Source organism: Gymnogyps californianus, chromosome 2 (genome assembly GCF_018139145.2).
Source record: "Gymnogyps californianus isolate 813 chromosome 2, ASM1813914v2, whole genome shotgun sequence".
Taxonomy (NCBI): Eukaryota; Metazoa; Chordata; class Aves; order Accipitriformes; family Cathartidae; genus Gymnogyps; species Gymnogyps californianus.
In genome coordinates, this window is record NC_059472.1 from 55,095,312 (window position 1) to 55,107,712 (window position 12,401).

The 12,401-nt window shown below is 41.3% G+C and overlaps 1 protein-coding gene across 1 annotated transcript in view; it reads left to right on the forward strand.

Moving 5' to 3' along the window:
* Positions 1-12,401, forward strand: part of ARHGAP28 (Rho GTPase activating protein 28) — a 72,960-nt gene that overhangs the window by 42,267 nt on the left and 18,292 nt on the right. Inside the window, exons 3-5 of the mRNA XM_050892143.1 lie at positions 3,616-3,833; positions 9,457-9,544; positions 11,494-11,651. Of these exons, the coding sequence (XP_050748100.1) occupies positions 3,616-3,833; positions 9,457-9,544; positions 11,494-11,651 (464 nt within the window). The remainder of the gene's footprint in view (positions 1-3,615; positions 3,834-9,456; positions 9,545-11,493; positions 11,652-12,401) is intronic.

The following is a 12,401-nucleotide window of genomic DNA, read 5'->3' on the forward strand; positions in this document are numbered from 1 at the left end:
AACCCTTTTGTGGATCATGGCCACTAGTCTGGTAACTACTGATCTAGGGATAGATTTTGAAACAATGGTGTGTTCTTTCCATACAATTATTAACACGAGTGACGATGTATTTTTCTTACCTTGACGTGCAATGGGATGTCATTAGTTCCGCTACCAGGAAAAAGGGGGAAAAGGGGGGAAAAGTACTACTTTGTTAAGCAACCAAATACGTAGTCAGTCATGATAAGTATCCTACACAGAGGTATCTAGCTCCAACCATGTACCGTTTCCATGGGGAACACCTCCCACTCACTAGTTCCCAGTAGCGCTCTCCTGGAAGCAAAAGGAGAAGACCTCCGTTCACCAGAAGTCTCAGTCCACTATGAGGGTTATGGTCTGGCAGCTTAAATCCAAACTGCACTTCTTTGTGCTGGCCTGTAGTCTCAAATAAAAATAGATTGAGATGTAACATTGAAACTTTATGGTTATTGTTGTGGGAAGGCAGAAAGCAATCTACCTCAATCAGTTTGACCTTATTGGGAAAATTCCTGTCTAATCATGCTCTCTAGCTTGGAGACCCCAGAAAGAGATTGTGAACGTCTCAGTGTCTCCTTCATGCAATTGTCAGCATAAACTGGATGTCCCTGACTTGTCTGCATGGTCAGAGGAATGTCACATACCTGTGAGTTACCAGGCTGGGTAAGTAAGTAGGACAAGGCAATACAGGAGCCCATTTTCCATGTTCTCAGAAACTCTTCCATCAGTTTCCTCACTGCTGAGCTAAATCTTCACAACAGTGCAAACTCTGCTGCAGTCCCATGTTACTGTTTGTCTGATTACACCTCATAACATTGCATTGATTTTTTTCCCCTCTGTCCTGAATTAAAAATGAGACTGCAAGGTAAAATGCAATACATCTCCACACTTCATTTACCTTCATACTGTTGTTTTAAACACATATATATTGCATACACCCACACACACCAGGCAGTGCTTGTCCTAGTTATTAACTTCAGGAATATATTCAGTTTGGGATTGTAAATCTTGGAAATAATAGTGAGTTCTATTAAGCTCCTAATAGGATAATACTCCTTGCTGAGGATCAAAACACTGAAAATCAATGTGGAAGTCCTCAGGGCAAAATAAAAACAAATATTCGTCACCCTTTTGAGATGTCTTTGAGAGGAAGAGATGCAGAATCCTTAAGAAGGAAGCCAAAGGGTGATAGCAGCCAGGCACCACTGATATTGTCGAAACCACAATGTTGTTTTTTGCCAGACCACATGTGCAAGGGGAAGACATCAGCACACTTACTCTGTTGATGTTAGTAACTCCGGTCAAGAAAGAACAGAAGATCATAACAAGTGATACAAGGGATGAAAATGTAGGGGAAGAGGAAGTCATGGGGTATTTAAGATGGCAGTGATGTGCAGAACTGCTTTAAAACTTAGTGTTACAAGGCTGAGATGCTGTGAGTTACTTGAGGTTATATCTGAAATTCAAAGAAAGGCACGTCTCTTTCCTGGCAATCTCTATGAGAAAAAGAGAATTACCAACCAGAGGGAACCCTCTCGATTATCTGTTTGTCTTCTGGTGGAGCAGAATCAAACACAGTATCAAGACCCTGTTGTATAAGTAGCTACCACTATAAAAATAATGTTTTGTAAAACAACATGTTTTAATTTTAGCCCTTATTTAAACCTATGTGTCATAAAATTTTGAGGTTTTTTTAATGCAGAAATTCCTTCTCTTTAATAGTTTTACTCCTCTGGTTGTTGTCGTTATTTCTTAGTCTATTGTTTGTGAGTGGTTGGAACAGGAAAAGGGCAAAAGCCAGAGAAAACAAGTCACAGGGGTGGCTGGCAAGCAGGCAGAATTTCATGTCTGCTTTACTATTTTTCATAGCATCATGAAAGCCAAGTTTGATTACAAACTAAATTCTTGGAAAGAATATGTCAGGACAAAAGCCAAAATGAATATAATTAAGAAACTGAAACATGAATGGATGTGGCTAGAACAGTGGCACACGGAAATTAAAAGAGACCTTGTTAGAAAGACAAGTGAGGATGGCAGAAGAACTATTGGTTCAAAGCTTATAAAGAAGGGAAAGGAACAGCCTGTCATCCTATCTGTGGATGCTTTCACTTCTCCTGTACTTTTCTTTTTTGTGTATATCTAACTGCCAAAGTGCAGCAAACTGGTATCTATCAATCTGCCTGCATTCCGATGTCAAGAAGAGGCAATAAAGGGAGAGTGGAAATACCAACCTGCCATTAAGACCAGTGCTGGGAGAAGAACAGTAAGTGCATTGACTAGTTGTTTTATAGAACATGCTGCAAATTAATCCATTTCCTGTTTGACATGTTTATTTGTAATACCTCTTCTTCAGTCAAAGCTGGAATGCAATTATTGTCTTGTCTCAAGCAGCATATTGCTGAGCTAGGATTGTTCACGGAACTAAAATGAAGGACCTCAAAATCTCCCATGTTAAGAGAGATTTTAAAAGGCTGTGACTGTTTACTTTAAAAAGCAGACAAATAAAAAAGCAATGACAGCAAAATTTAGAATTACTAAATGATTTAGAGAAGGTAGATCAGGAGCTTCTCCCTGTCCTACAGTGTCAGGGGATATTCATTTAATGTAACAGGTAGCAAGCTGAAACCCTGTATTGGCTTTGCATGGCAAGGTTTTGGTAAGGGGGGGCTGCAGGTGTGGCTCTGTGAGAAGATGCCAGAAGCTTCCCCCATGTCTGATAGACCCAGGAAAGAAAATGCTTTTTCATACAGTGCATAATCTCACTATGGAACCAGTTGCGGTGTTGAACCAGTAGAGAAACAGGTATTGAACAGGATTCAAGAAGATATTAGTCACTAATCAAGACATCAAGAAATGCTGGGGTGTAGAGTGCTAGCCAGTCTTTAATTATCAGAAATCAGGAGGATACCTAGCATGCAAGGATAGCTATTTCTGCAGCTTCCACTCCTACCTGACCTCTTCGATACCTACCCCTACCTGACCCTTGCTCCTTAGTGAGCAGCTCTGGCTCTTAATCATCTTGTTCAAAACAGGCTATTGGACTAGGTGGACATCATGCTTCTCTCAGTGTGGCGTCTTCACTAGGTGTCTGATTACCAGGTGACTCTCTGGCATTTCAAATCTCAACCTTAGTATGCAAATACATTATCCTATTGTATACACCACTTCAGTATTTTTGCTTATTTTAATTGGAATACCAATTTAATTTCCACCTGCCAAATGGCTTCATTCCGTACAACGTGGTATAAATGGTAACCGAGGGGATGTATGCTCTTGAATGAGGGGTTAGTTTTTACCGACCTTGCTGTGTCAGGCTAGTTACTCTACTGCCTTCTTCACAAGAGTATGTTGATGCACGGGTTAAAAATGCCTCTTCTGTTCTTCCCCTAAGCCTCTCCCGTGCAGACTTTGCCAAACTGAAAGTTGACAGTATGTTGACAAAACTAAATTAACTTAACTTACACTTCTGGCCTCAGAAAGATTGGAAGTGGAGTCTTCTCGAGGTAAAGGCTAAGGCAGCAGTCCACCATGCCACTTCCTTTCCTTCAGCCCCCTCTCCCTCCCTTGCCAGGCCCGGTAACACTCTCTCTTCCTCCACAGAAGGGGAGCTGGAGGCAGAATGGCTGCAAGACGTAGGTTTATCCACATTGATCTCGGGAGCTGAAGAGGAGGACGGCCAAGCCTTGCTGTCCACTCTGACCCGAACTCAAGCTGCCGCCGTACAGAAGAGGTACAACACCTACACTCAGACCCTGAGGAAGAAGAACAAGCACACAGTCCGGGATGTGCGAGACATCTTTGGCACCAATGACTCTTCTGTAAGTAGCTAATGCATCCTAGTGAATGCTTTTGAGCTTAATTTTTATGCATTTTGCAAGTAGCTCATCAAAGCTTCCACCAGACAGGAACCCTTTTCTGCTGACAATGTACAGACAGCCAGTAACAGTTCCTGACACTAAGTCTAGACTTTTAATGCTGTATTTACTGTATTTTGAGAGGGAAGGAAGAAACCAAATAAAATAGATGGTGCACAGTTTTGCAACTAACCTATAAAATAATGTTGTATCTGTTGCCAGCCTTCTTCCTGCAATCTCCTATCAAGACTAACATTTACTCCTTTATTTTTTGGAAATTGGTGAGTTACTCTTGGCAGCTATTCAAACTTTTGCTGGCTTCTGGGGACACTTGCTATTTACTCAGCAGTCTCAGCGGTGAAGTAAAACTTCTCTAATGAAGCAACTCGGGTTCAAATATGCATAAGCAATTAAACACCTGCCGGCAGGATTGCAACGGGTACACTGGCAGTTACATTTCACTTACGTAGCAAACGAAAATCTATTAACTGTTCATTTGCTTCCTGGCTTCAGAAATGAGCATTACCTCTGGTGGTTTCATCCACTTTTCCCTGAGGATAGCTCTAAAAGCACCAATTCCTATCCCTACACGTTTTTATTTTGGTGAATGCAGTCAACTGTGTGAGTTTAGTCCAATGCTCAAAGCAACACGCATGACTTTACATATGTCACTCATGATATCTTAAATGGGAGTCGTCAATAAGCTCACAAGCTCACCTTTTAAATTAATATTAAAGTTCTTGCTATTACAAAACTCCAAGAAACTCTTTTTCATTATGAAATTACTTTGTCCTTTTCTATTTGTCCTACCTTCTCCTCAATGCTTGGCATCCTGGATGAATTTAAAAAAAAAAAAAAGGGGAAACAAAATTGTAGCTGCATAGTTACATTAAAATTACAAAGATATAATGGTTGGGGAGTTAACTTATTTGTCTCCAATTTAAGTATCTGGGCTCTTTTGAACCTCTTGCACATATCCCACAAATATATCCAGAAGCATCCAGTAGTTTCCTGTGGGCAGACTTTCTTGCATGAGAAATCATCGGGCATGTTTGCATGAACATTAAAAAGCTGATGGCACTTCTTATTAGATTAGCACACTTCTCCTGATTGAAGTATCTGTAAATCTTAACATGTTTAAAATTTTTAAAAATTAAAACTTTTTAAAATTTAAAACTTCAATCAGCCAAATAAATGTTGTACCCGTTCTCTCAAATGGGCACATTATTGATCTTATTGATTGCTTATTTTTCACCTCTGTTTCTCACTTGCTAAAGGAATCAGGAGCTTCAGAGCCATTGCCCTTCAAATCACTGTTTTACCTCCTCTGAAATTCAGCTCACTTACTAGTTCTGCATTGTGAAAGTCTGAAAGATAAGACCAAACAAGTAATTAAGACTTCTAATTCTTCTTCCCACAAAAATAGGCAGTTCTGCAGGGTGCTTACCTAAATGTTAAACACAGATAACACAAGTATAGCTGCAGAGCACACCATCACCTCCCTCCAATGGACTGTGAAACAGATTGTATTTCCAAAAGCCTACAAGGTTCCCAACACCCTTTTGGCATTCCCATTGACCATTGCTCCTATCTCTGCTGCGTATTATATTATGGGATTTAGAAACTTTGTCCTAATTATCAGCTCCTCAGGGATAAACACACTGCAGGGAGGCTTGTGCCCTGACCTGAGGGTTTCCCGAGCAGTCCTTTGTAAGGGGGTATCAGCTGAGGCAGTCCCTCACGCTCTGCTGCCTCTTTGGGCATGGCACTACAGCTGTCAGTGAATCTTTGTGATGAATCAGTTTGGGAAAGTGATCCACATTAAAAACAACACAGCCAAAAAAGAAGAGCAACAGGGGACAGGGAGGGGCAAATCTGTTCAGCACAGCTGCTGAAGAAAGGCTGCTAAAAACGCTGCTTGAAATGACTTGCAGGCGTTTTGCCTTCCCATCCTGCTTTTTAGTTGGGAAGGGAAGAAGTAAACGTGTTGCAAATAGCAAAACAGCTCTAATTGTTTCACGTAACTCTATAATCCTCCCCATTAGAAGGATGGATTTACACCTTCTTCCCAACAACCTAAGCACTGCAGGAGCCTAGAGGGATGGGTCACAGGATGGATTACTCTCTTCAGTGGCTAATGATGAGAGAAAAGGTGATTAGCTCACTAGGGTCACCTGAGATGAGATTTAGGGACCACTGAAGAGGCATAAATAGTTGTCATCCGGGGGGAGGGGAGGAAGGGAAGAGAGAGATTTGCCCTAGTTTCTTCTCTCTGTTCTGAAAAAACCTGTCTGCTAGACATTTCGCTATTACTGCCTGGTGGCCAGCCTCTGTGTGGGCCAACACAGAGCAAAGGGTGCTTTTTCCCTCATCCTGCCTTGAGATCCATCCCCTCAGGGCAGGAGTGTTCCCTCAACAGCCCAAGTGGACTGAAATGAAAGGAAACGAAGCCATATTTCCTTTTTTTGTTTGGTGGTGTTTGGTTTGGTTTTTTTTTCTATTGCCCACCCCGGAAAGGTGCCATGATCCCTGGGGGCAAAACGCAGCACCTGCGGTACCTCCGAGAGTGATGCCTTGGCGGAGCAGCCTGCCCCAGCTGAGGTGGCTCTGCTCCGCTTCAGACAGGCCTACATGCAGTCGGCTTGACTGACAGCCACGCTACCGAGATATAAATTGGACGGTTTATTAATCACAGTGGCCTGATTTTCCTTACTGCTGGTACCCCACTGCTTCCATCAGAAGCTATCGGCTCTGCTAGTGCTCAAAGTCTAGAAAAATCAACAGCAGAATACAAATGGGGAGGAAAACATTGACTTTGTTATTGGAGGGAGGAAATGAAGCATCATGTTCATTAACAGCCCAACCCTGTAAGTTGTGATCAGCTAAAACTCCTCAAGAGTTTTAGGAGCGTTTTACTCGAGGAATGCATGAGAAAATCATGTCCTAATTAAAGAAGAATCACTAACTAACCCAGAGCTATTTGCATGAAAAGGCATTTGCGATGACAGTGCTCGGAATTATGGATATATCCAAAGCACGGACAACTTGTATCCCGACCAGAGCTATAAGGCTACTCTCCTTTGCCTTTATTTCCCTTAGCTGCAGGGCTGACAATAGAATTTGGTCGCTTTGGTGCTCCAGTGATTTGTTTTTACATCTTCTACAATGAGGGTAGCTACTAAAGAACTATCTACCTCATCTCCATCTTTTCCTTGCTCTTCTGGTTTCCTCTTCCCATTGGAAATTCCTGTATACATTGCGCCAGTAAACACTGGGCTCATTTTTAATATTGGATAATGAGAACTGTCTAATGAATCACTTTCAGTCAGAAATCAGGATAAGAAAGAGAAGTCTTGCCTTCGCCGAGCCCCAGCCAAATGAATAAAGCTGTCCCGATTTAGTTAAGGACACAATTTGACTCTTGGCCTCTCACATTTGTTAAGACATGAGCTTCCAAAGTTTTTTAATCTTCTTTTTCACTAAAGAAATAATCTGTATCTTTAAAATTCATGCATTAAAAAGGTTTTATTCCCAGTCTTCCCTTTCTTTTTATCGTATTATCCTAAGATTAAAAAAAGCTTGGTGGGGGGTTGGTCCTGTTTGGAAGAGATTTTCACAAAAGAGACATAGATTTGGCTTCTTTATACACTCTTACTGTGGAGGCTGGGAAATGAGACCAAGAATACGACATTTTTAGCTATCTCTGATATTGTACACGGTTCACCTTATTCAATTGCCGCAAGGCAGAGCAGCCCATAGGCTGTTGCAAGCACTGCTGGGTGCAAAGCAGAGTTGAGCTGTCAGTTCGGCTCCGCCAAGCTCCACCGTGCTTAGCCAAACCTGGTTACTGCAGCTGCTTCACTGTTGATTTCACCTGTGTAACAAGGCTGGAAGGAATTTTTCCTTAATACACTTGACTCACTGTAAATCTATTCTGAATACTGTTCAGAGGGTCAGACATTTTGAGCAGTCAAAGTAGATGGGCCAGTTGCTAATGTTTACCATTAATCTCTCCATCTGGATCTTAAGCAGCAGAATAACTACTTTTATGTTTAATTTTCCCAAATTGCTGAGGCAAGTTTAACCATCCCCTCCACTTCCATACTCCCACCTGAAATTTATAACGCTTTTTTATGTCCTCAAGCCTTTTGTGTAAATGTTATGGGATTTTATCATAAAAGCATCCTACAGTTCTCCTTTTAAAAAAATCAATGGTCCTTACAGTCTTCTGGCAAAGGAAGTCCATGTGACTCAAATCCTGTTTGCTATCAAGTTTGCGGGACATTCAATGGACTCTCTCAGGAGAGATTTTATTCATGTTACATTTGACTTTGTTACCCAAATAGCTCAGAGGATAAGATTGAATAAAACAACTGCAACATTATTTCAGGCTTCCAATTGGAAGAACTGCCTGTCTTTTAAATATCCGACATTTTTTAGCAGCCTGAATGCTGTTCCTGTGCATTGGCTACAAATGGGGAAGACAAAATTTCTGCCCTGAGGCATTGCTGCTTGTTGATAAACAGCCGATTTAGCAATTTAAAGAGCAATTTAAAGAGCGGCTATTGTGGGCTCATCGGGGCCCTCAGCTGCAGCTTCAGCTGGAAAGCTGGGGCTGCTCCATCAGGCTCGGGGGGGGGGGGGGGAGGCAGCAGGTTTGAGAAAGGGGGGGTTCCAAGGGCTCCCACCAGGAGGCAAAGGACAGCAGAAAAAATACAAGGCTGGTTTGGGACATTGTAGTCATTTTCACTGAGTACCCTTCAGAGTATTTTTTGAATTCCTGACCTTTTTTTTTTACCCAAGAACATGCAGATGAGTTGCTACTGCCCCGTGTACATGCAAATACTCAGATTTGTCTTTATGAGTCCCAAAACTGCTGAGAACAAGGGCAAAACTCCACTGCCAAGAAGAGGTGACAGTGCTTGAAAGTCACCCCCTGGGCTTCTGAGCCCCCTCTCTGCTGTGCCACACACACTTCCCCCATTTTCACACAGTGCAGAATGATTTCTGGAGCAGAAAGAAATGAATTTTACTATAGAAAAGGTCTTTTTTCCCTAAAACTGTTCTTGCAGTTCACTGATAAAGTGTTAGTATATAACCTATAGGACGACATCCATCCATTAATAATTTGCTGGTGCCCAAATCCCAAAAGGCGGTGAACAGCCTGATTTCTGACAGGTGCTTGGGAGCAGTGGTTATTCAACACGTGTCAGAGAGTCCTCAAAAAGATTTGTGGCCAAAATGATTAAAAGCAGGATGGATTACAATTTGACAAGGACCTTTCGCTTAGTACAATTACGTACAGCAATTTACTTAGCTAATTTCAGTCATTATATAGGACAGGACTCATTAGCTAGAGCAAGCTGCAATATTACTGACCTCAACATGATCCAAATCTGTGCAACCTGGGGAAGATTAATTCTCAGGCTTGGCTATGAAAAATGTACTCTGGCGAATCACAGCAGGATGTTTAAACTTGGCAAAAGATTGTAAGCTGAGAATGATACGCTGTTGCTTGAACTGTAGCAGTTTCTGTCCATAGACGTTTACCTTCACTGCAGTCTGATCATTTTTCCTTGCCTATCAGCCCACATTTGAGACAGTTCCAGTGTCACCAGTTCCTTCTAATGGTATCCAGCTTCCTGGGCAGAAACCAGTTTGGAAATCAGTTAGCTGTGAGTATGCCAACATGTAACCAGTGTTCACTTCCTCCTAGGAAAATGATAGACAGAAAGATCCTTTTGTGGTTCAGAGGTTAGTCCCCTTTTTCATGTTGGGGCCGTGCTGCATATATTTCCTTAAAATCGTTGTCAGCTTATTGTCATGCAGGAACCAAAGTCTCCCATTTAAGACCGGTGTTGTACAGACACAGACTGCTGCCCTTGAGGGACCAGTGTCTAAAAAGAACTGATCGTTCCATGGCTGGGAATGTAAAAATAACCTCTAAACAATATGGTGCAGAATTTGTCCAAAATATGTCAGCAGTGTATTTTCTTGTTGCAAATCATGACAAGAAAGATACGTATTTCCTTCACATTTCTTCTCCAGTACTGCAGAAACTGTAGTATTAGAAATTTGTCATTTTTCTGGTTCTGCCCTATTATTCTGATCTACTAATGGTGTTATTTTGGACATCCCTTAAACACTTTGCCCTGACAGTGACTGGCAGTGCTAATGAAAATGACAGCTCTGCTCTACTCAGTGTCTGGATAACTGTCAGCAGCCTTCCATGGGAATGTCCATCTTTCATTTTGAAAGCTCTTTCCATCACCATTGTTCAGGGCTTAACTAAAGGGATATTAATACCCGACTTTCTAAACTAGTCCCTTAGATGTTTACCTCTGGATATAGTGCCACAGACATTTTCCTTGTTTGCAAAAGCTGCTCTGCTGATACCTCTGCTCTGCAAGCAGTTGTACTAGAGCAGATGGGGAACCAAATGGCCAGGGGTATCATGGACAGTCTGTGGTCTCAAGTCCAAGGGTGGTAAGAGAGATGAAAAACATCTTAAATGGCTTGGCCATTAGGTAACATCTAAGGCCACAGTTCAGAAGCCAGAAGCCACTTAATAACACACTTAGCTTTTTCATACCAGACTTGCAAAACAAAGGGTGTTGCAAAAAATGTTTAAGTCCCTGTATCTGTAAATGCAATCATTAAAAAATCATGGGGCATGCACAGGTTTATAAAACATGTAATGCTTTTGAATTCACTTTCTGATTTCCATGGCTTTTGAATGCACTTGCGTCATGTTAGTAAACCCTTCTCTGCAGTCCTGGGGGCTGAAATTTTCCTTCACTTCCAATGGAAATGATGATTCTGTTCCAATTGCTTGAGTCTAGGAGCTGGACCTTAAGGGAAGCCTAAAAATTGTCCTGAGATGCGAGAGATCAGTCATGAAAGTTGGCAACACTGGAACTCATGCGTGTTATCACACTTTGGACTCCATGACAATAGGGTATTTCTGTACTTGATTGTACTGATTTCAAAAATTTTCTTCTGGCATCCACTAATTTCAGGAGGCAACTAAATTTTAAAGTAGAGCAATAAGTCATTTCGCAATATCTACCAGAAATTCCAGTAGATGTAGTGTTTTTCAAATTGGAAGACTGTACATTGCGTCCTGTTTTGGTGCTATACACCTAAACTAGCAATTGTGAGAAATATGTGTGTGTGAGCATATTAAATATATGCACAATGTCTTATGATTGTAAATAAGTCAACAGTGACCTGAGAAACTGTGTCAACAGCATTTTTCTGTCAGGAACTTTTGGTTTTAACTGTTCATTAGACGAGTGCCACCACAGTTTGCTGGCCTGGGTAGACAAGGATGCAGTACAAAAACTCGATAATTCCTGATAAACAGGAAGTTCCAGCTTGACTATCTTTCTCACGAAAAGCAACAAGTTAAATAATCTAAAATGAAAATAGGGATTTTATTTCTAAGGGGTTATTTCCTCCAGACAAAACAGGAACACGCTATGGTTTACACTGAAATTCCTCTTTGAAGCACTTCCTTTATTACTTTCTCAAGATTTTTGTCATCTTGGTTCAATTTTTTAATGTCTCTGTACTAAATGCAAGCATACATTCAGCATTCATATATAATTTCCCTTATTTTCAGCTAATAGCTGTCTAGACTGCGGACTAGATAAAGGCAGCCCATCCGTAACAGAAGAGCTCTCCTATGAGGTCTCTTTCTCAGAATCCATTACGGTCCTTCCAAAAACCCAAGAATGGCCAAAAAACCAGAGGTTCAAAAAGGAAGACTCTGCTTTGCCTGTAAGTTTGTTCTCCACATATTTCCTCAATTGTTTTCTTTAACGCAGTAATTTCCTGCTTTATATCCCCAGCACACTGGAGTGTTTTAAGACACATTAGCTGTCCTTTGCTGTGTGTGCTTTATAGAGACCGCCCGCCGTGCCCACCTACCACTTGTGACTGATTCCCAGAGAGGCACCAAAGCTAACCTGGATATCCAGGCCTGGTTTTTACTTGTACCCATCACAGATGAATATGTGTAACTCAGTCCACAAATATTGCATCATCCACACGTTTTTCACATAGAAATAATGACCGGTTACTGGCACTAAAACTAGCAATCATTTTCATTACTGGTTTGCTTTCCTACTTTATTCCCCCACAGATTATCTGCCTTTGTTAACACACAGATTTAAAATTGCTTCACAGATGAAGGGAGGAAAGCAAGCCTTAGTCCTGCAGCAGTACTGATTGTCTCCAATCAATATTCAGTGCAATTACGCTATAGGAGATACTACATGAATGGTTAAAGGAAAGTTTACCATATCACATCATCCAAGCAGACATACACTGAGCAGCTGTGTCATTATCTGGAATTATTTCTTGAAGTCAAGGAAGTCAGTTTTCTATTTACATCAGCCCTCACAACTTCCATTACTGAAAACTGGAGCATTAGGTTTGTGCTTCAGCTATAACAACTTTTTAGTGAAATGTATGAAATAATAGCTGTAAGTTATTTGGAAGCATTTCCTGAATGTTATGATGTCCTGA